The following is a 23,532-nucleotide window of genomic DNA, read 5'->3' on the forward strand; positions in this document are numbered from 1 at the left end:
TATTTCCGTCGCTAAATTAACAGCAAAAATAAAGTTCCATCGCTATTTTAGTGATTGAACTTTATTTCCGTCGTTAAATCGTCACTAAATCAACTAGAAAACTCTAAAATAACGATGAAAAAAGAAGCAAAAATAAATCCTATCTCTAAATAAAGGACGGAATTAATATATAAAGCAACAAAAATATTATTTACCGACAAAATTTTAATTCCATCGTTATTCCATCGATAATGCGTTTTAGCAATAGAATATTCCATCACTAATGCTGATTACTTTTGTAGTAACATTTGGGATTTCAAATTTCAAATTTAAGTTTAAAGTTCAATTACAACCGTAGCTATTAAAAGTTATTTTAAAATGATTTTAATTATTTTAAAATGATTTTAATTAATTTAAAATAATTTTAATGAAATTTAAGTAAGTTTAATTAAGTTGATAAAAATATTTTCATACAATAATATTTTATATATATAGTAATTTTAATTAAAATAAAATAGTTAATTTTTTGCAGATAATAACTATTTTGAAAAAGAAACATATTTTTTTTTATATAAAGCATTTGTTCTTTTGATTTTTTTTTCAATTTCTTTTTTTTTTTTTTTGAAAAAGAAGTATTCATTGACAGATTCGTTAAATGTGGAATGCCTTTTTTATTTTAAAAAGAAGTATACACTTAACCGTCAAACATCACGCATACTTTTTTGGCGTATAGATTTGGAAGTTGGAACCGGTCCCCCATCATTAATAATCCACTAATAACATTTAACAATAGTTATAATATAACCGCCCAATTAATATTACTTCAAATTTGAATCCATGAGATCACCATTATATTGGCGTACTGCATACGAACTGGCCTGGCGTTTACGAAAATTTCAAGGAGATCATGCATTAAGTACGTATATATGTAATTAATTAACTGGCTAGCTACAATTAATTAATATAATTGCTCCTCTTTTCTGTGTGCATGCTTAAGTTGACTGGTTCTAGCAAATAATGAACGCTCGCCCGACCTCAAAGTCAAGATTGGAGATGGATTAGTCTTCAGTGATGTTGACAATTAATAATTAATTAATTAATTGTGGCTTGTGCATTTTCTTCTTTGTTCGAGAAAGAGAACAGGTTAAATGTGACTGACTGACCATAAACTTCTATTGAGGAAGAGACTTCGCAGCAGGAAGTGCAAGGCTAGCTATAAATACGCCAACGAAGCTGCAGAGCTTGAGGCCTAAATATTTGGAGTGGAAGTAGAAGAGGAAGAGGAAGAGGAAGAAGAAGGTCTCAGCTAATTAAACCGGCCGCCGGTTCAGGTAAACATAGTTAGCTAGCGAGAAGAGGATTAATCATTTTTGATAATTAAGTGATCATGATCATCAAAGAAATAATTAACATTCGTGGAGAAATTAAGGTTCGAATTATCAATTGTAATTTATATATTTTCATAGATCTTACATATTAATTAGTTTAGAACGTAGAGATATGCATGGCTAACTTGGTAGGTAATTAAGGAGAATTGTTAATTATTCACCAAAAAAAATATGTTGGTCCACATCTTTTGTCCTGTAATCGTTGAATTCTTATGTATTTTTCCTTAATTATTTATGAGAAGGATTAATTAATAGTTTAATTAATGCTAAACAATTACAAAATATTAGGACTTTTGAGAGCTTTGACTTCTTTTCCAATTAATACAAAGGAGGGAAATTGAGTAGTGCTACTTTGGGATTTGACTTATTCCTCTACCATTTTATTTTATTTTATTTTTTCTGCATCAATTAAGTATTCATTTAAGTATTGCAATAATTAAGATCACAAGCAAAATAATAATAATAATAATAATAATATTTTCATACTTAATTCTTAGAATTGAATAATGCCAATCTATTCTTGCAATGTTCTCATCATATTTTGGCATTGAAGATTAATTAAATATTATTATTATTATTATTATTTCGTTCGAGTTGTCTTGAGCATGTGGTTGAGAATACAAACACCAAAGACCACTTCTTAATCAGAAAAGACTGAAAAAAAATAAAAGAAAAACAGAAGAAATCTAAAAGTTTCTGAAGTAATTAAAAGATGGCGCATCAAATTGGTCTAAGTTTGAATTTTGTACGTGATTCAAACCTTCGAAGGCAAACTAGTCAAAGCACCTCTCTATTGAAAATGAAGAACATCTTCTTTTACCTTCTTTCATCAGCATCTACATGCATATACAATTAGTTCTCTTCACATAATTAAGACGACCTCTTCCACCTTAGAGAAGCTGTATCTTCAAGAGCTAGCAATCGATGGCGGCCGGAGGAGGAGGTGCAGGCAGCCGGTCGATGGAGCGGACGCCGACATGGGCCGTGGCCGTCGTGTGCTTGGTCATCGTCGTCATCTCTATACTAATTGAGCATGCCATCCACCTCCTCGGCAAGGTATATATATAATTAAGCTTAATTCCTTGCTTGTTTCTAAGTCTACGAGCAGAGCTGATGATCTTGCGTCTCGCAGTGGCTGAAAAAGAATCATAAACGAGCACTCTACGACGCACTGGAGAAGATCAAATCTGGTATATATGGAATTGATTCGAGACCATCATCTCCAATATTGCTGCAGAGCTGAAGCGATTGATGCTGATCGATGTTGTTTGTTTATTGGCAGAATTGATGCTGATGGGGTTCATATCCTTTCTGCTGACGGTCTTCCAGAGCAGCATCTCGAAGATTTGCGTGCCCATGAGCGTCGGCAACTCATGGCACCCGTGCAACCCCACAGAAGAGGACGACATCGCTGAAAATTTGGAGGAACCCGACGAGAACACTGGAGGACGACGGAGGCTTCTGCAGACTGCTGGTTCTGTCCGTGCCTTCAGACGAATTTTGGCTGCAGGGGGCTCGTCAGATTCCTGCCCAGAGGCAAGTAGCTAAACTGAGTTCAGTACTGGCTAATTAATGTTCATATATATTTCAGAGATCGATCGATCCTTTGTGTTCATCATCAAGTTCTTAATTAAAATGTGCAGGGGAAAGTGGCTTTGATTTCTGGTGAAGCCATCAATCAGCTTCATATCTTCATCTTCGTGTTGGCTGTCTCCCATGTCCTCTACTGCATCTGCACGTTGGCTTTTGGTCGACTCAAGGTAAACGAGTACTGTTTATTCCAAGAGAGAATTTGCAGAAACACATACTTATTTGAGTATTGTGATGCAGATGAGGAAGTGGAAATCTTGGGAAATGGAGACTAGAACAGCTGAATACCAATTCACTCATGGTAGCTAAGTTAATTGAGATAGATTTTTTGTTTCTTTTTAACATCAACAGCAAAATCTGATTGCAACTGCAACTTTGTGCAAAAGATCCTGCCAGATTTCGGTTTGCAAGAGATACATCGTTCGGCCGCCGGCACTTGAACTTCTGGAGCAAATCGCCATTGCTCATCTGGATTGTAAGATCGAGTCCATGCACAAAATTAAACAACAAGAGCAGAAATATGGATATGGATACTCACTAACCAGAATTAAGTTACCTTTAATTTCAAACAGGTGTGTTTCTTCAGACAATTTGTGAGCTCTGTATCGAAAGTCGACTACTTGACTTTAAGGCATGGATTTATCATGGTAAGTTGCAGTTCTTAATTATGATAACATAGTCGATCGATCGACACACACAGATGATTCAGATTCACATAAAATGTCACAGGCACACTTGGCACCACAAAGCTCAAGCAAGTTCAATTTCCAGAAGTACATTAAGAGATCACTGGAAGAAGATTTCACAGTAGTCGTCGGAATAAGGTATATAAATATTGCTGATCCACCAAAGAATTAGGACTCTTTGTTGAAGAAAAATTAGTTTGATCATGCACCTTCTTTACTTTACTATTGACAGCCCTGCAATATGGTTCATGGCTGTGGTCTTCCTGCTATTTAATACCCATGGTAAGGCAATTCACATTTCTGCCTTCAAAATAGCGTTGAGATCGAACTCACTGTGTATGTTTTCAGGGTGGCATTCCTACTTGTGGCAACCATTCATTCCTTTGATTGTGAGTACTAACTCTCAAGTGCAAAATCAAAATGTTTTTTCTTCTATTCTTTTTTTTTAATTTTCTGTGAATTTATGGCTACGACAACACTTTAAATGCCTAAAATGTTTGCAGATCATTCTCCTGGTCGGAACAAAACTTCAAGTAATCATCACAAAGATGGCGATACAGATCATGGAACGTGGAGATGTCGTTAAGGGCGTTCCAGTTGTTCAACCTCGAGACAACCTCTTCTGGTTCAATCGCCCAGGCCTTCTCCTCTTCCTCATTCACTTCGTCCTATTTCAGGTGAATTTTAACTCCAACTCTACAAATAATCCATTTGCAATATCAATAGTAAATTAAATAATAGTCTTAATTTGCTCTGCAGAATGCATTTCAGCTGGCCTTCTTTGCCTGGAGTTGGGTGAGTTCTACTTAAACTTAATTTGTTCAAGATTACAAATCTAAATTCTCCTTGCTTGGATCGATGGCAGTACGAATTCGGCTACCCATCATGCTTCCACAAGCGAATCGAAGATATTATAATTCGCATCTCCATGGGGTTAGTTAGTGATCTCCAAACCTCTAAATGAGTTACAATGACTGACAGTGTGAGTTTCTGATACATGTTTTCTTCTTTGTGCAGCATTCTCATTCAGGTCTTGTGCAGCTATGTGACACTGCCTCTGTATGCATTGGTGACACAGGTAGATGTATAAAAGACAGATCTTGATTTAATTAGCATAATCACAAAGCTCGCCCAACTGAAACTCATGTCGATCTTCTACAGATGGGGACGAATCTGAAGCCTACTATTTTCAGCGAGAGGGTGGCCGCTGCTCTGAGGAAATGGCACCACACTGCGAGGAAGAACGTGAAGGAGAGCAGGAAGTCTGGGAGTGTGACGCCTTTTACAAGCCGGCCGCCTACTCCAACCCACGGCTTGTCGCCGGTGCACCTCTTGCAGTACTACAACAACGAGGTGGACTACAGTGTTCAGAACTCGCCGCAGAGGTACTTTGTGGACGATGACCAGTTCGACCCTGAGGGCTTGCCGTCGCCCTCCGGCCACTCGAACGATGAGTCGTTCACGCAGTACAGGAACGCGACGCTGAAGAGATTCGTGGAAGGTGATGTAGAGATGCAGGAAGTCGACGTCGACGACGGCCGGTTGCAGCTGCCGATCAGACATGACGGTGATGGGCGCGTGAACAGTGTCGTGTCCATTGATTTCTCATTCGACAAGATGGAGAAAGGCAAGACGCGGGTGTAGATACACTGATGCTCGATCTTTGTGACATGAGACTGAATGCACACAAGAGTTTGTCCACTTCATTTTATTTTATTTTATTTTATTACGAACTTGAATCGATTAGATAGTGTAGTGTCTATTGATTTCTAATACAAGGATTAGTCCTTCCTGCATGATCTACACAGTGCGATGCCATTTTTCTATTGAATGTTTTTTGTCCTGTACATACCGATTTGGTGAAAATCCAACTCCTTGCCTTAATTTTGGCATCACTTCATCTGTAACGTCGAAAATTTCCTTGACGATGAGAGAACTGTCCCTCGAGCAGAACTCTGGAAGCTGGATAAAAATGCAAATTTAGGAGCAAAACAAGTCGAGCATCAAGTTTAACAACTGGGAAACTTCAGCACACTGATATTCAGCAACCTCTTCATTGATTAATTTTTAAAAAATTTACAGATAAATGTGTCGAACAATTAACTAACTCCATTCCTGATAACTTGTACCTTCATCAACTTAACCAACAAATATTTCTAGCATGATTCCATGCAGATCATCAGTTGAACCAAAAATGAGATTCAGAAAGAAAGAAGGTAAACGAAGATAAGAAGGTGAGTTTGATAAAACTGATGAATCCTTTCTTAAATTTTCGCCTAGAGAGGAGCACATGCCAAGAAAACATTCAAGTCCTTTGACAAACATATGAACATAATTATACATAAACATATAGTACAACAAACTGTTGCACAACCATGCAGCAATAAATTTTGAAGGGAGAAAGATATTTGCTTTGCAACGTAAGCTTACACATGAGTTCTTTTCTTTGCAAAGATAACACTGTTTTTATTTTGACCTCACTAAACCTCATGATTAGTGGAAGCCTTGTGCACGACAGCCCTTTTCTCAATCTAAAAGTATTTTTAAATTGCAACATTAAGATTCCAACAAGCAATTATTATATCAAATCAAGAAATTAATTATAAGTGCAGTCTGAAATTTCAAACTGGCAGTTGAACTTGGAGCTTACAATCACTTAAAACTAGTTAGCCAAAAGATGCATATTTGGAATAGAAATCAATAGATACTAAAATTAAGGGGCCATTACACCTTTCTCTTTGACAATTCGCCTTGAGACCTCATTCACTATTTCTGCAACTCGAGCATCTTCCAGCATTGACGATTGTCTTAGACGTATGAGATCGACAACCAAGTCAGAGTTGAAAGGTTTTTTTTCATTCAAAGCATACCTAATGTACTTTCTTAGAATCTCTTCTATGCTGAAATCTGTCTGAACAGGGAGTCAAGTTCCTTTAATATAAAATGCTATAAACATAAATACTATCATTGAGAAAATTGAGCTGCTAAAACATTAGTATTGTTGTCTTCCCTCAACAAAACATATGCACTGCTACAGCATCTAAAATAGCTCGCATAAAAGAAACTTCTTGTGCACCAATAGATTACACTACCGATTTATGCGCTGTGAAGAGGCAGCTTTAAAAGTGATAGCCAGTCTTACCGTGATAAAAAAAAATTCAGAAGATAAAGATATGCTGTTTTCTTCGAGAGATTACTTATATTGATGTAGGGTAGAGGAGGGAAGGTCAAAATCATCCGGCTTTGTAAGTAACCAGCAGCCTAACTTTGGGAATGCACAAGGGAAACGTATTTTCTTTTAGGATCGAAATTATCTTGGGCTTGTAGGATGAACTAATGTTGATTAGGTAGGTTCTTTTATAGAGGTCAATCCGCATAATGCCACTATGCTTTTATGTGAGGTAATTTAATTTCTTAGAAAGGGCACAAATTGTCATATCCATGCAGAGTACAGAGGCAAAGGACAAGGTTATGGCTCTCTAGCAACATTGAGCAGGTAATTAGACAAATTTTTCTGACAGAATCCTGGAGAAGCTTGAGGATTTAAAGTGGCGTATCTGACAGAATCCTGGAGAAGGAGATCTTGTGGAAAGGGAGAGCCATGGCGGAGAGACGCCGGCGGAGGAAGCCCATATATAGGCGTTTGCGATGACGCTGTGCTACGGCCTAGAGGCGAGGGTTTATCTCATATTTTAGGCAATTTTTTATTTTGCCTCCCAGCTTTATCGTTTTCTTAAAAAACCACTCAAAATTTTAAAACCAATGTAAAATATATAATTACCTGAGAAAATAAAATTGACAAATATTATAATTGGGGTAGAGTAATTAGGGGCATTTAATTGAGAATTAAGGCAGCAATCCATCTGCAACTACTCCAACACAAAAGCAACACAATCAATGGCTCATCACATACTGTTCTGGGGCAAAAGCTACTATTAGAACAAGGTGAGTCATAATGTCTCTCATCAGTTAGATTGAAACAACAACAAAAAAAAAAAAATTGTCATCAAAGTACAAGATGTAGAACCTCAAAGGCCAATTAGCCTTTTAGCCCCATGAAGATAAAAACATTTCATGGGAACCAGATGAATACTTCTGGTAAATCAACAGATTTAATCGTCTTATGGACCAGATGAATACTTTGTTAATCGACGGATTTAATCGTCTTACCGCATCACCGACTCTTTCACAATAGATCGTCCTCCCGAACTGTAGAAAGCCAACAAGATCCAAGAAAAGCATTAGCTTTTTCGATTTGCTAGCTTAAGGTGAAAATAATCTAAACTAACTCACGAGAATTCCAAGCGAAGATTTAAGAACCTTCGGCTCTCCTTGCTCTGCGATAAGGTTATGGAACCTTCAATTTTCTGATCTTGCTTCAACTCAATCGGGTCATACAAATACAGCAGGGTCTGAAAGGAATAAGAATGATAGTACTTCAGAAAGAATGAAATCACGTGAATTAAAGGAAATCTGTAGAATACCATGGGACTAAGACAACAACGTTCTTCAATTTGAAGAGGCGTAGAATTTTACAAAGTACCTGCTGCCAGTGAGTTGGGGCATCTTCAGGCGCAGTAGAAAGTACTATACTTTCATCAGATTTTGCACGCTTCTTGTTTTGCGCAGAACCTTGTGAATGCAGGTCATCCTGACATTCCGGCGGAGGCTGTGGATCATGGTTTGATTGCTGAATTGTGGATCCGTCGAACACAACATCGAACCAAAATGCAAATCCATGAAGTGGAGCTTTTTGATGGGCACAAATAGGCTCAGTGAACAATGATTGATGATGCAGATTGAAGTACGACAAAGATAAAATTACAGAAAATTAAGAATATAAATTTTATATATTATGACCCTCTCCCCCATACTTAACAAAAGCATAATCAAGGTGGAGGTAAGCTAGGGAGCTGGGAAGGGGAAAAAAAAATCAAAAGGTCATGGTTCAACCATCTACCAATACATCAGCCTCGTCCTTATAGCAAAATATGGATCTGCGCTAGATGACAATCTATATGAGATGACTGATTTTGAAGAAAGATCAAATCTGCCTCTGCTGATATGAATCCAACTCATGCAATCAGTATGGGATTTTGACAACCATGGTAAGACCAAAAGATTTTCCTGCTCCTTATCTCCACATCTAGATGTTGACAAAGGATCCGACTCAACTGCCAACTTGATACACGGGTATGGAACACCAAAGCTAGCATGTACCCTAATCCTAGGTCTAGATGCCTAGATTAGGACAGCACTAAAGTCATGCGCAGTCCAAAAAAAGAGGTAATTGAGGGGAAAACAAGGAAAAGAAAGAATCTTCTCTATATATATGGTGTAATGGCTCTTTTTATTTGAATATAATACAACATTTTCCTTCTTAACTATTAGGAGACATAAAAGAGCTATACCCCTTACATCACAAAACAGAAAAGATAAAAATGCCTAATTTGTTGGCAAAAATTATATTTGAAAGATGGTTCTAATTTGGATCGCTCGTGGCTAGCCAGCACACTATTATTCTCTCTAAAATAGATCGTCAAGGCAACCATGTGTGTATGATATGCACCTGGATTGGACTATCTACCAAATAAACCCAAAGATTCCTCGTGACAATGGTGGATTAGAAATTATTCTCATGCAGTCATGCATGTAGACAAAATAAGCATTAACCCTCTGGTCCATTAGCATCGAAAGCAAGCACAAAGCAGATGCCAAGTATGTGTTCAAACAATTTCCTGCAGCTGATAATAAAATCTTCTGGAACATTTAAACGAAGTATAAATAAATTTAATTGCATTAGTTACCTTGTAACATTGATGAAAAACTGAACTTTGCAGTAATGGACTCTAGCTCTGGAGCAGTGACAGTGTAACAATCCACTTCTTTGACCTGCTTATCAGGTTTATGAAAAGCTTAATGTGAAAGCAACATATACAATTAGATTTAAGTCTGCATTCAAATGTTAATTCATGTGTGGAACAGAAGAGGGTACATCTTAGAGTCAAGCACTTTGAATTTCCTTCAATTCAACTCAGTTACAAAGTGAATTATGAAGTAATGGGCATTAATCTGTAAGAATTTAAAGAAACTATTGACCGGGCAAAGAGTACCATGCACATAGCATTTGGCCCACCTATATACCATCTATACTAGAAATCATAATAAATATCGAGTCCAAACAATATTCAGTGAACCATCCTCCATGCAAGAATGAAAAATTTTTTGGTCATTAAAATGGTTGAACATAAGATGCAGGAGATTGCAAATCGCTTATTCTGTTGGACATCAAGAAAAAAATGATTAAAAAGAAAAGAGCCCAAATTGTCCTGATATTGGCAAATACTCATTAAAATCTACAAAGTTTAGTGCTGAACATAGCAGGGGAGAAGCATACATATCCCAGAAGAGCAAATGAGCAGGTTAAACTTACCAATATCGGCCATGTCAGAACATTTTCTCCTGAAATTGTCTCAATAGTTGGCTCTAGAAATGCATATTGTTTGGCAAGAGGGACCATAGCTGACACTGCAGAAAGTGAGTTGCAATTTAATTGACAATTAAGTTAGATTTAGTTCCTTTTTCTTAATTGCGGCATTTGTCCCTGGTATCATCTTTTGCTGGTTATGTATATTATGCATTGTTTCAAAAAGTGGTTCATGTGGCCATTCGGCTGCAGATGCAAATGCTGTGCTTTCTTGTACCTCATATTACTGCATTGACATGCAATCTTATGTTGCTTCAGGGTCAGTTTACCAAAGGGATAAATTATATGAATGGATGGAAAAATGAGTAGATGGATAGGGTTTGTTCCATGTGTTTATTCCAAAAAATGAAAAAAATAAAGGTACAAGTGACTTGTGAGTTCAGCCTCCCAACTCATCCAACACACTCAATTTGTCTGGCTGACCCAACCTATCCAATCTAGCATGCTTGTCCGAACCATCAAGCTTGCATGGCTTATGGGGACAGCCCAACCAAACCAACTTGTGTAACCGTACAACACATGCAATCAGATTTACTTGTACAAACTGCTTACCCCATCTAAATGGCTCACACTAGTCAGACCATCTGGCTCAATTGGCTCAGTCAATTCACCTGATGCGATGCAATTGTATATCCTGATCCTCCTAGCTTGCTTGACCAACTGATAAGCTCGACTTACCTAGCTGTCTCAGACCAACTGTTCTGTCTGTTTGGCCCATCTGCTGTTTGCTAGGCTGACCAACCTTCCCAAACTAATCAGCCTACCCAGTTTGCCATACCAACCAACCTGTCTGCTTGAACTATTTGCTCACCCGGTTGTACAGACATGATTAACAAAATATGAAATGCATTGCCAGTTCTACGTGTATGACCCAATGACATGCAGCTTGCATATATTTTCTAAAACTTGGAAGAAAATGAGATTTGAAATTTCAAAAAATACAAGTTAAATGATTAACTTACTGTTGATCCCATAAACATCATGCCAAAAACCAATGCTTTCACGGTACCTATCTGTATTAGTGACAGGTGCCATAAAGAGCTGCAAGATAAAAACAGTATAGTCTAAATTTCCTTCATTGTGTAATCCCAATAGCAACGGCTTCAGTGAATTGAAACTACATCACTCCAAAATATTCAGATTTGTCAAAAGCTGGTTCTACATTTAATTTTATTTTTGATGTAAAAAAGCTCAAAGCTGACAAATTTGATCATACACTCCAAAATATTCAGATTTGTCAAAACCTGGTTCTACATTTAATTTTATTTTTGATGCAAAAAAGCTCAAAGCTGACAAATTTGATCATACATTGAAATTTATATTCAATATCATAGGAAATAACTGAGACAGTGACAGTTTATATGTGACTAGTATGCACTAAAAAGCAACTGATATTTCTTGAGACAGCTCAGGTAACATGATTATTGCAACTGAGATGCATATGTTTATAAAGCATAAAAGCAAGGAAGCATGCATTTTTCTAAATCCTTCTATGTGTAACTGAGGTGCCTAAGGTAATTTCAATCCTTCTTCGTGCCATCTATTTGCTTATCATCGATTCTGTTTATTTTTTCCTCATTTTTCCTGCCTTTCTCAGGATTTATTGCTGTTGCGAGATTAAAATACGCAAGTTTGCATATTTATGATCTCCTGATGTTTGAGCTGAATATGCTGTGTTACACATCCACATTTTTGTTTCTGGCTTCATGAGGGTAGATCTGCAAAAAATTCCTCTTCCAGTTCTTTTTGCTATGATAACCAAATTTGTATAGCAGAGTTTTTTTTTTCTTTCTGTGGAACAAAGATAGCGCTACCGCAGAAGAATAACAGATGAGAAACCTGTATTGGCTTTTTTTTGTTTGGTCTGACTGCATAATGAATTGAAAAAGGAAAAGGATTTTGTTTGATGTGGACAAGATTCATTCGAAATAGGTAGCATATCTTATTTTTGGAAATTAGGCCAAATATGATACAAAAAGTGCACCTCATAATATTTTTGGAAAGTAAGTTTGTAACTCATGGGCCAGGGTTTTGATTTTTAGTCCGTTATGGGTGGTTTTCTTGCACAAGTAAAACTTATTCAAATATGAGGACATCTTACCCACCGTCCCTAGGCACAGAGAATTTGCATTGACCTGCACCTTTCTAGATAACTTTTGTTTGTAATAAGAGATGAGCAAAGCCTATACCATAGGGGAGATATTGTCAACGAGAACCATCTACACTATGCACCATGATCGCTTCTCATGATGCATGATCTCATTGTATGCCCAATCGGTTTGTTGATGGTTGTTCATGCCATTAACGTGGGTTGAAGGCTATATAAGTTATTCAATGCAAACAGAGATGAAGAGAGGTTTATGGTAGTTTTTCACTTCTACAGCAGTATATAAATTTCATTTGTTAATTACATGCTAGCATTAGTATATGAGTAATCAAGCTTGCAAACAAAAATACATGATTTGCTATGAAAATAATTTGTATTGGGAATGACTTCAGCACAAAGTTCATCAAAGTTAAAAGGCACAGAATTTGTAATACTTGTAATCATTCATAACCTAAAAGGAGTGTCAGATAAATGGAAGCTTGTGCCATTACAAAAGAGGAATTAACCTGAGTATGTGATGGACTTGAATTGGAGTCAATTTGGATGAAATTGAGCTTTAACCAATGGTAAGCCAAGTTCATCTGGTCAGGTTCAGTAGGCGTGTGGGTTCAACGGGACAAAGGGTAGGTTTTCTTCACTATTAATCTCAGAGCCACCACTCTCATTCCCATGTTGATCTCTCCCTCTCCATTCTCAATCTTGATCTCTTCCCTAGATTGCAAGCCCAACATCTCCTACCCTAAGTTTACCTCCACAAGGCCAGCAGGTGAGCAACGAGATGTTGTTTCCCTTCTGTCCATCAACATCTACTCAAGCATCACTCCTCTCCTAGGTCTACGATCAATTGCACAATCTCCGACCACAATAGCATTGCAACCAACAACAATCCCAAAAATTAGCATTCAAGATTGACTAATGGAACCAAGATAAGCTATGACTTCAAGTTAGTAAAATGACACAAATTTGTGCAGTGGAACTTGATTATGTATGTCAAGTATTATTTGATGTAAATAACAGATGCAAGCCATTTATGTGATTATAATAATTAACCAAGACATTGAGTAAAATTTTAAAATATATTGCATTTGACAATGCTTGAAGATATGGATACAGAAATAGTAACAGATCAAAAGGATGTATTTTCTGTGAATATTACCGAAGCATGTGATGGAAGAATAAGACCTCCTGGTTTAAGCCATTTATCTCTGGAAAAAATGATGCTAGGCAACATACTCTATAGAGAAAGAAAGCTCTTATTTAGAAAAAAAACACAAAAATGATAGGTTTGTCATTCAACAAAAGATAACATGCAGGAAACATGATAAGCACCTCATATAAGAGCATGTAGCCCATCCATTCAGATATTATGACATCAACTTTCTCATCAATGTTCACATCCTTCATCAATAGCATTTATCATGAATCACAAGTAGTTCAAAAAAGGAAAGTTGTACAGGTAGAAATAGAAGTGTAAAGCACAGAAGAAACAGCAATAGGAGGAATATTAACAAGAAACAAGACAAAGTAAAAAAATCTAGAAAATTTGCCTAAAAGGAAGGGAACCATGTTTCCCATTAATCATTTGTACAGGGTGACTAGCAGTACAAATACATAGGAGCTACCCATGCCCTGAATTCAAGGACAGCAATTATCATGACAGTTGAGATGTAGCAATCCTGAGAACAGTTTTCAATGGTAATCAGGTTTCTACTTGAAATATTACTTTTATTGGGATTACAGGGGATATGCTGTGATTATTTTGCAGATGCTACAGTTGTCCACGCCTTTAGACGTAAATAGCAACACAATTTTTAAAGGGTATCTTGCATGCATTTCATATCCATCCATCTTAATTGTTTTATCATTTATATTTTTATAAGTGAAAGTGCATTTAAATTTTATTTTCTGATTTTTTTTATTTCTCAAAAAATTTTATAGTGATTTTGTTTCTTATCTTTGATGAAGATCAAACATGTTTGGTATAAACAATAATACTATTATTCAATAGAGTCAAAAGTTAATGATACACATTTAATTTTTTATTATTTTAAATTTCCAATTTTATTTTCTTGAAAACAAATTTTCACAAACCAAACAATGTTCCTAAAGTTCTTCTACATAAGTTAAGCTACAAATATAATCTAATTACTCTCATCCAACTGCCAAATATTGTATTTAACTAAGATACACCAAAGAGGTTTATGTTGAATATGATTGGCAAAATCACAGAAATAAAACCATTGGAACTTGCTCATCTCAAATATTTGGCACTCAAGAATGGTCATTTTTGTCATGGTTCCAACTTATTTTTCTTCTCAGGGACTCAATACAAGCAATATGTTGAAAAGTCGATACAAAATGAAGCATTAGTTTTTTTGCTCATTTTTTAACTGTAGTAATCCACACCCAGAGCCCATATAGATGGATTGAATTGTGCAAACAATATATGAATGATATAGGATTATAACAACAGCATTATGTAACAGCAAAAGTGTACCTCAACTCGTCCATGCAAAACAGTCACCCTGTCAGATAGATTGTTGTCTTTGACAACTTCACTAGCCTGCTTAGGTTGTAAGCACCACATTGTTATGGTTAACAAAAACTCACTACATGAGCATAATTCATAATTAAATTCCACACTAAAATTTAACGAAACTAACTTGAAATTGTTCAAAACAAGAAACTGCAAATAAGAATCATATAATCTGCAAGAAATATTTAATTACATTTAGGTAGATGTTCTGATTATAAGAACTTAATTATTTGGACCAGTATTTGCTACAAATTGGATATGAACCGTCAAGTATGTCATTGATCATGTTCCGTATGGTGATTGCTCCTCCAACTAAGGAAAAAAATTGACTAACAGCTGCTAGGTCTAGTGGTAAATGAGCTAGTTCTCTTCTAGCTAAGGTCTGGGGTTCAAATCAGTATATCATTGTTGGGAGAGGTAACATTGTTGCCCAGCTCCAAAAGGGGAATAGTTTAGGGAGAAATTAAAAAGATATAATGATTAGATAGATTACATCAAAATATGTACAAACTAATCTCTTTAGAAAAAGCAAAAAAAAAAAAAGATAAATTAAGATTGATTTCTTCATTTTTTATTTTTTTCTCTAATTCTCCATTTTATTACTAGGAGGAAGAGTAGAGACTCATACAATTTTAGGATTCTTTCCCTTCCCTCCCCTTTCCTTGCCTAGTTACCCATCCAAGTAAACCAAGCTATAGTGTTGAGTCATATCTAATAGTTGTACTAGAGAAAAATCCAAAGCCTATGCTTGCAGGACTTAATTGTACATACCAAATATACACCCACTATTCTCTCTTGTAAATAGTGTTAATTTTGGTGAGTGACTAGCATGAGCAATCATCCACATTTTATCTACCAAACATCAATCAGTCAGGATTAGAGAGGCTAAACCAATTTCCATACAAAGTTGTGAGCTATCCAAGGGTACAGATCACTCCAATGGAATATACGAAACGTAGCAGTGCAGATGGGAACTAATGCAAGCAAAAAAGCATCACACCCAGTTGGGATGGATGGACTTCCCATTTAGATTCATGATGGTTTAGGGGTTGCTAGAATCATGATAGATGATTGACAGTCGGCAATAGAGGCAATAGAAATCAATAGAAAAGTCGAATTTGTCTCGAGCATATTGTAGTTAGATTCTGGATTGAGTAGTGAACATACTCAACATCCAACAACAGATGACTGGTTCTGGATGTTCCAAGGTTGATAATAAATCTTCACAAATTCACCGAAGGACTCAAGACAATATTATATAATTCAGAATACCAAACTACAAAAAGTTATGACTCAGGGTAGCCAGCATAGTCAACATCAGATGACTGGTTCTGGATGTTGTGTGTGTGTGTGTATAATTCAGGCCAAACTACAAAATGTTATGACTCGGGGTAGCCAGCATAGTCAACATCAGATGACTGGTTCTGGATATATATATATATATATATATAAACCTGCCCAACCCACCAAAGGTATCAAGATATCACTATAATTTAGCAGGTCAAATTACAAAAAAATTACTCACTTTCCAGATAGGTACGCACTCATTATCCATTTTTGACATATTGTACATGCCCTAAATTGAATAGGAAAGGTGGTGGCACCTTTTAGAATTACAATATACCTGAAGTCAACCCTAAGAAACATGCATTGGTAAAAAATGAAGTAATACCAATGTACATGCTGGTAAGCAGAGAATTTTATTTTCTGTAAACTTAATTGTCAACAAAATACTTCCAAATTTTTTGCATTAGTGTCTTTTAAAAAAAATTAACCGTTATAAGAAAACAAAATTACCTGAATTGCGATTTCACTTGCATCTACAGCATACACCTGATAGTGGAAAAGACTAACTTATGAAATAATTTTTTAACTAAGATAGACTACTCAAGTAAATCAAATTTTCCAAGAAGTATTTCATGCAATTAAACTCCAAACAGATGAAAACTCAAAATAGCAGTTCAGAGTTAATGCAACTCAGAAATAGATCATGCTTCTTCGTTGTTTGTAACTATTAAGTTTTGGGAAAGAAAATATTGTATTGCATACATTATAAAAGGATAATTAAATGGCCATATGTAAAACTAACAACCCTAACCCTGAAATACTAATTTAGACTAAACCTATAACAATAATACCTACAACAACAATAATCTATTAGCTTTAATGCTCTTAATACTCTTTGCCTCAAGCTAGAGCATTGATACTATGAATCTCCAGTGTGTTATATAAATTAGATTAGCTTTCATTAGCAATACATAGACTAGAAACAAAAATAATGACCTTAAAAAAATATAGTAACAGGTGAAACATGGTTGGCAAAGAATGTCAATCCTGATCAGATTGGCCGAATGCTCTTATTCAACTTCTAGAGCCTTCTCCATCAGACTTCATTTCATGAATCCATGCCAAATCAGCACTAGTCCATTTCCAGTGTACCAAAGAAACTATGCCAAGAGTGATTCACACCAAATGTGCTTTATGGTGGTTCAGTTTTGATAAAATAAAATGCCCCAATATTGTCCTAAACTATTGGAAGAGGGTTCATAGCTTACCTTGTATGAAATTTGAAAAATTCAGATGAAATTGTTTCATAAAAGGTTCATTTCATATATCAAGGATGGACAGTGTTTATGTTAGTTGAAGACGTGAAAGTTATCCAGCATGTTTAACACATACTCAGGCAAATACCAGTTTCTCCTAACCTAGAATTATCCTCACAGACTAATTAAAGTTGGTTAAGTATCTAAATAAATTTGGTTCATTTCATTCAAAACAAGCATTTTCTCAAGGAAAATATCTGAACAAATACAAGAAAAGAATTTGCATTTTTTTTTTGGGTTTTGGTTCAAAGCAAAAGACTTGTTGATAATATAATAAACAGCACAAGGTTGCAACACAATTTACAAATGGCATTGGCAAAGAACTTGATCATGGATGAGAAAACAGTTATAAGCAATTTGCCTTATAAAGCACCAAAATGTTAGTTCGTACTATGAAAAATGATGCCATAAAAGGAGAAAATTTATGTACATTGTAAAAAGGATATTGAAAAAGCAATAAATTAAAACATAAGCTTTGACAATTTATTACCCTTTTAGCACCTGCGAAAGCACACATTATAGCAAGAATTCCTGTACCACAACCAACATCCAAAACAACCTACACAGAATAACTCTCTAAGTGAGGTTCAAATAAAAAAAACCAGTTATAGACTTATTGAACATAATAGTTAATATGACAAGGACCTCAAAGGCTAGAAGTCAACCTTGTCAGAAATTAAATGTTGATATCGCATGATAGCAGACCTATAGGTATCAGTACGCACACGATCCTGCAAATGATCAAAGGATTAGAATGCAGCCCCTAAAGACTGATGATAGTCTAAGCTCACTTAACATTGTTGGCAACTACAAAAATATTTTCATCCTAATCTTCTACCTTTTATTTGGAAATGCTATTTGACTAGTTAACTTTATAAAGATAATCCTCAATATAAAACAAAAAATCACATTTGTAATATCACAATCCTTCTACCGACACTTCAGAACATGGATTACATATTGTAAGAAATTAGATAAACCAAAATAGTCATATCACAAGAAACAAGTTAATGACTCACACATTGCTCTACAAAAATATAATCATAATTTAACATAATAGATATATTTTGATAAATATATAAATAAATATAAAACTAAATTCAAATTTGAGTTTTAAAAAGTTCTAGCTTTCACTTCATTCAAGCATTTTGAAATTGGCATATTAAAGCTATCTAACTTATCCTATCACCTTGACTATCACTTTGTTGTTTTGACCTTTCTGCCTATTTGTATTAACTTAAATATTTTTTATTAATTGATACACTTCTAAATTGAGAAATTATTTATGTCAGAAAATTTCTTGAATCAATTTCTCATCAACACACTGACTTTGTTATAAAAAGTTGAAGCTCAAATATAAATTATTAGTAATTAAATATTTACAAAGTATGATAAAAAAATTAACAATACTGTTAATAATACAATATTAAATTAAATAAATTATTTATATAGATTTAATAAAAAAAATATAGTATAAAAGTTATTCAAATTTTAGATATAGCATTATCCAATCAAAAATATTATAAATCAATTATTGATATTGTGTTTAATTCTTTTATTAAACTGAACTTTCCAATTTTCAGTTAAGGTTTAGTAAAACTATTATATAAAATCTTATTGCTAAACTTAAAATAACATTAATATCCATGAATATGTGGTAGAGGGAAAAACTAGAGATTTCATATTTAACATTTGTTTAATACACTTGGCCAGATATGAATGGCAAGAAATTTAGGAGACATCGCAATTGGCATTAAATTAATACATTTGACTTGATATGGTTGGTTATTCACAAAGAATCTCAAAATACTATGTGACAATCAACTATATGGAAACTTCTTGACTCATTTCTTTTAAGTATATATAGAGATTGGGGATGTCATAGACTTTAGGGTACTATGGCAAAACTAATATGCCATACCAGGTCCTAAGAATACAAATCATTTTAAGTTTATTCATTGAAATATCATGCAAAAGTGTGCTTAAATGAGCAAAAGCACATTGGACTAACATATTCAAAGATAATGGAAACAATCAATAAGGAGTTATTAAAATCACTTCTACCAGATCGAGATGTTATAGAGTTAATGCCAGCAGAAACCGTTCTCCCTCTCTTAGCATGGAACTCTTAAATAAAAAGATCTCAAATAGTATAGCCGTAATTCTATATCATGGTAAAACTTAAAAGGAAAAAGATCAACGTCATTTTACTTTTAGATAGAAAGTTTAAGCTATGGGTGATTGAGGAACCATTGCGAATGTGGGCGAAACAAAAGGAACGCTATAAAACAATCAAGGGTTTTCAGCTTCCTCGGGCGAAAGATCCAAATCAAAGCCAACAAGAAATACAAGAAGGAGGCGAAAGAGAGAAGGGAAAGACTTTAATCATCTCTTCGTGTACTCCAACGTGAGAATAGGCGCGGAAGTAGGCCACGTCGAACTCGGTGAGCGGCGGCGCCGCCAGATTCCGATCTTGCTGCCTCTTCTGCTCTTGCTGCTGAAGCGTGAACGGATGCCAGTAGTCATGTCTTCCTCCTCCACCTCCGGCGCCACTTCCGCGCCCACTCGGCCTACCCCTCCGCCTCCGGACAGCGGACGAGGACGACGATGCGGACCCGTTGCCGAGCATCCCAGCGACGGCTCACGCGACGAGCAGTGCGTCAGAACGGACGAGAACCCGAACCCTAATCGCAACGAGCGATCCCTTGCCGGTGATAGGAACACCGAGTGGAGTGGAAGATGCGAAGGGGTTCGCGAGGCGGTAGGTTTTATTTATTTATTTATTTATTTTTGGCTTCCGACAAAGCGAGGCCGCGTCGGAGAGAGATGAGCAGGCACATGTGCGCGCTCGGGCGACGGCTCGAGCGGAGCCAATAAAACACGGTCCTGCGCACGTGAGTCGAGACGGACCAAGCTTCCGTTAATGGCTGGAATAAATAAAAATGAGAAATAAAGAAATTACAACAATGGTAATATAATCTTGTTTCTAAACATTTTAACCCAAAATATTGTCGACGTGGACCATCATTGTCGACGTCACTATATTATTAAATACAAATATTTACTCGCGCAATTGATGCTTAGCTTCTTACTTATCTTAACAGTACTGACCATTACTGTGCATAGACGAAAAACAGAGACCTCATTGATACTTGGTTCATTGTAAGTGAACCATATTAATTTTGCGAAAGACCAGAGGATTAAATCACTGGATAAATTCCACTGTTCCACAAGAAACACAAACAGCTTAAGTTATTGAATGCATGGTCAGACAGACACTGCATGTTTCTATAGAACATCGCCATCCTCCTTTGCTTTGCAAGCCACCCAACTTCTCCTAATAAACTATCAGCTTTCAATGGCGATTGCTCAACCTTCACCAATAACAACTGAATCTTTGGAAGCAAAAGAAAAAGAAAAAAGAAAAGAATAAAAGGAGCAGTTGGAATTTTAGTTCCTTGGAGTTGAGATAGCTTGGAGGGGTATTCGGAAAGGTGCAAAAGCAGTTGTGTTTGGCCACCTTCCGAGGGTCACACCTAATTTACACCCTCCCTTTCTCCGTCCAATGCATGCATGCCTCGGGGGACCTTCACCGACCCTCATCCTCCACACCTTCCTTGCTTCTTCTAAAGTATATCAGGAGTATGATCGTATTATTATAATATAATTTCCCTCATCCACGCGTTTATATAATATCGATGGATGGACTGCAGGGCTTAATAATTAATTCGATTGCGGCTTTCTTTCTGTTGAACGAATTGAACGGCAAGAGGAGCTCCGACAAGCGAAGCTACAAGGGCTTTCGTCCATGCAGTTGATCTGGTCCTTTTATAAATTGATGTTGCAGTGCAGTTGGGGTATTAAGCTGGGCATCATGAACACAGGCAACCAGACCGCCCTCTCGTCCCCTGCCGACGTCGTGGTGAGTGGACTGCGGCTGCTGCCGGAGATCCGGACGCTGGAGCTGTTCCTGGCGGTGGCTATTTTCGTGGGGATCCATGCGGTGAGGCAGGGGCGAGTCCATGGGCTGTGTGTGTGGCCGGTGGTAGGCATGCTTCCGTCGCTGGTGCTCGCGCTCCGGCGCCACATGTACGAGTGGGTCACCGGTGTGCTGGAGCGGCAAGGCGGCACGTTCACCTTCCGCGGCCCGGTGGGCACCAACCTCCACTGCGTGGTCACTGCCGACCCCCGCAACCTGGAGCACATGCTTAAGGCCCGCTTCGGTAACTTCCCCAAGGGCCCTTACTTCCGCGACACTGTCCGCGACCTCCTCGGCGACGGCATATTCAACGCCGACGACGAGACGTGGCGGCGCCAGCGCAAGGCCGCCAGCCTTGACTTCCACTCGGCGGCGTTCCGGGCGCTGACGGCGCACTCCCTGGTGGAGCTGGTCCACGAGCGGCTGCTCCCAGTGCTGGCGGACGCCGAGAAGCGGCGCTCGCAGTTGGACCTCCAGGACGTGCTCCTCCGCCTCACCTTCGACAACGTGTGCATGATCGCGTTCGGGACCGACCCGGGCTGCCTCCGCCCGGGGCTGCCAAAGATTCCCTTCGCGAGCGCGTTCGAGAAGGCGACGGAGGCGACGATCCTCCGTTTCGTGATGCCGACGGCGTTGTGGAGGGCGATGAGGTGGGTCGGGTTGGGAAGCGAGCGGTGCCTGAGGAGGTGCATCGAGGTGGTGGACGAGTTCGCCTACGACGTGATAAGGAAGAGGAAGGAGGAGGCGGTGGCAGCAGGGATGACCAAGACGGGCGATCTGCTGACGGCGTTCATGGGGATGCGAGATGAGGATGGGAAGCCGTACTCGGACAAGTTCTTGAGGGACATCTGCGTCAACTTCATTCTGGCGGGGAGGGACACCTCGTCGGTGGCGCTGGCCTGGTTCTTCTGGCTCCTGAACACCCACCCGGAGGTGGAGGCCAGGATCGTCGAAGAGGTCGACAAGATAGTGGAGGAGAGGGAGGAGGCGATCACCGAGCCGGAGGAGGAATTGGTTCTGAGGCCGGAAGAAGTGAAGAGGATGGAGTATCTGCATGCGGCCTTATCGGAGGCGCTCCGGCTGTACCCCTCCGTGCCGGTAGACCACAAGGAGGTGCGTTCGTATCCGTAAGAAACAAATTAATAATCCTATCATCGATCAAATATGCAAAATCAACTGTATATATGCAGGTTGTTGAAGACGATGTGTTTCCTGATGGCACGGTGCTGAAGAAAGGGACGAAGGTGGTCTACGCGATCTTCTCCATGGGGAGGATGGAGAGCATATGGGGGAAGGATTCCCGCGAGTACCGACCGGAGAGGTGGCTGAAGGATGGCCGGTTCCTAAGCGAGCCGGCATACAAGTTCACGGCGTTCAACGGCGGGCCGAGGCTGTGCCTGGGCAAGGACTTCGCCTACTACCAGATGAAGTTTGTGGCCGCCTCCATACTGCGCCGGTACCGAGTGAAGGTGGCGGAGGGCCACCCTGTGGCGCCCAAGTTAGCCCTCACCATGTACATGAAGTACGGGCTCAAGGTCACCCTCACCAAGCGAGATCAACAAGAAGCAATATAATATGACACCACCAGAAAAATATAATTCGATCGGAAATTAAACACTTTGTTTGGAATTAATTATTCACCTCGCTCGTAATTACTACTATTAAATTTGCTTTTCCCAGAATTTCATATGTTGTGTTCATATGTAAAAGAAAGATTTTCAATAATATATAATACATACGTCAGTAAAATAATTAATTTGAAAGCCAAAATTCTGAACAATTTCTTTAATTAATATTTCTAAACTGAACTAGCAGGGAATTAAGCCAGACAAGCACACGATCAAGAGAAAGGGAGTTGACATGAACAAATACGCTGCGGATCCGATTTTATACGTGCAAACAAATACTCGATCGATTGGAGAGCATAAATATTGAATTGAATTAGCTAATTCCTTGCCCTTTAATCTGTCCAAGGGACTAGACAGAATGCCTAGAGAAATTGTTAAGTGGGGTTGTCACCATCAATATACATCTCCATCTGTTCCAACACTGTTAAATAAAGGATATTAATAGAATTCATGGCATCCATGAAGACTCAGACTATCTCAAAATTGACTGTCCTTATCTGGATCGCCAGAGCGTTGTTGTGCGGCAAGGTCAATCCCTTCATGTCTTGC

General features: G+C 37.8%; 3 protein-coding genes across 3 annotated transcripts; 2 read left to right on the forward strand and 1 right to left on the reverse strand.

Annotated features, from left to right (window-relative positions):
- The first annotated feature begins 2,242 nt into the window (after positions 1–2,242).
- On the forward strand, positions 2,243–5,439 carry LOC141838127 (MLO-like protein 6). The gene is made up of 15 exons (XM_074725524.1): positions 2,243–2,423; positions 2,500–2,557; positions 2,650–2,903; positions 3,011–3,127; positions 3,198–3,258; positions 3,344–3,432; positions 3,530–3,604; positions 3,687–3,781; positions 3,876–3,925; positions 3,992–4,032; positions 4,147–4,320; positions 4,403–4,438; positions 4,509–4,576; positions 4,661–4,721; positions 4,805–5,439. Exons 1-15 carry the CDS (start codon positions 2,292–2,294, stop codon positions 5,285–5,287), a joined length of 1,794 nt encoding a protein of 597 aa, XP_074581625.1. The 5' UTR covers positions 2,243–2,291; the 3' UTR covers positions 5,288–5,439.
- Positions 5,440–7,549: 2,110 nt separating this feature from the next.
- LOC141840381 (putative protein arginine N-methyltransferase 6.2) lies at positions 7,550–20,109 on the reverse strand. Its single transcript, XM_074728356.1, has 13 exons — positions 19,757–20,109; positions 18,042–18,107; positions 17,867–17,935; positions 16,571–16,606; positions 14,735–14,800; positions 13,567–13,635; positions 13,394–13,471; positions 11,093–11,171; positions 10,077–10,171; positions 9,451–9,535; positions 8,187–8,392; positions 7,937–8,055; positions 7,550–7,852 (listed from the first exon to the last, which is right to left on the reverse strand). The coding sequence occupies exons 1-13, from the start codon at positions 20,003–20,005 to the stop codon at positions 7,810–7,812; spliced, it is 1,260 nt and encodes a 419-aa protein (XP_074584457.1). The 5' UTR covers positions 20,006–20,109; the 3' UTR covers positions 7,550–7,809.
- Positions 20,110–21,120: 1,011 nt separating this feature from the next.
- LOC141840424 (cytochrome P450 86B1-like) lies at positions 21,121–23,107 on the forward strand. The gene is made up of 2 exons (XM_074728404.1): positions 21,121–22,468; positions 22,546–23,107. Exons 1-2 carry the CDS (start codon positions 21,185–21,187, stop codon positions 22,927–22,929), a joined length of 1,668 nt encoding a protein of 555 aa, XP_074584505.1. The 5' UTR covers positions 21,121–21,184; the 3' UTR covers positions 22,930–23,107.
- The last annotated feature ends 425 nt before the right edge of the window (positions 23,108–23,532 follow it).

This window comes from Curcuma longa, chromosome 11 (genome assembly GCF_044706935.1).
Source record: "Curcuma longa cultivar G26 ecotype Majalengka, Jawa Barat chromosome 11, ITB_CL_G26_1.1, whole genome shotgun sequence".
Classification (NCBI taxonomy): Eukaryota; Viridiplantae; Streptophyta; class Magnoliopsida; order Zingiberales; family Zingiberaceae; genus Curcuma; species Curcuma longa.

Bases quoted from the DNA above. Each gene is read 5' to 3' on its own strand.
- LOC141838127 (XM_074725524.1), top strand. From the start codon at position 2,292: ATGGCGGCCGGAGGAGGAGGTGCAGGCAGCCGGTCGATGGAGCGGACG. The intron at 4,321-4,402 runs GTGAATTTTAAC...TTTGCTCTGCAG, and splicing joins TTCACTTCGTCCTATTTCAG to AATGCATTTCAGCTGGCCTT. The intron at 4,722-4,804 runs GTAGATGTATAA...GATCTTCTACAG, and splicing joins TGTATGCATTGGTGACACAG to ATGGGGACGAATCTGAAGCC.
- LOC141840381 (XM_074728356.1), bottom strand. From the start codon at position 20,005: ATGCTCGGCAACGGGTCCGCATCGTCGTCCTCGTCCGCTGTCCGGAGG. The intron at 14,801-16,570 runs GTAATTTTGTTT...CAACCTAAGCAG, and splicing joins CAAGTGAAATCGCAATTCAG to GCTAGTGAAGTTGTCAAAGA. The intron at 7,853-7,936 runs GTGAGTTAGTTT...GGCTTTCTACAG, and splicing joins AATCTTCGCTTGGAATTCTC to TTCGGGAGGACGATCTATTG.
- LOC141840424 (XM_074728404.1), top strand. From the start codon at position 21,185: ATGCAGTTGATCTGGTCCTTTTATAAATTGATGTTGCAGTGCAGTTGG. The intron at 22,469-22,545 runs GTGCGTTCGTAT...GTATATATGCAG, and splicing joins TGCCGGTAGACCACAAGGAG to GTTGTTGAAGACGATGTGTT.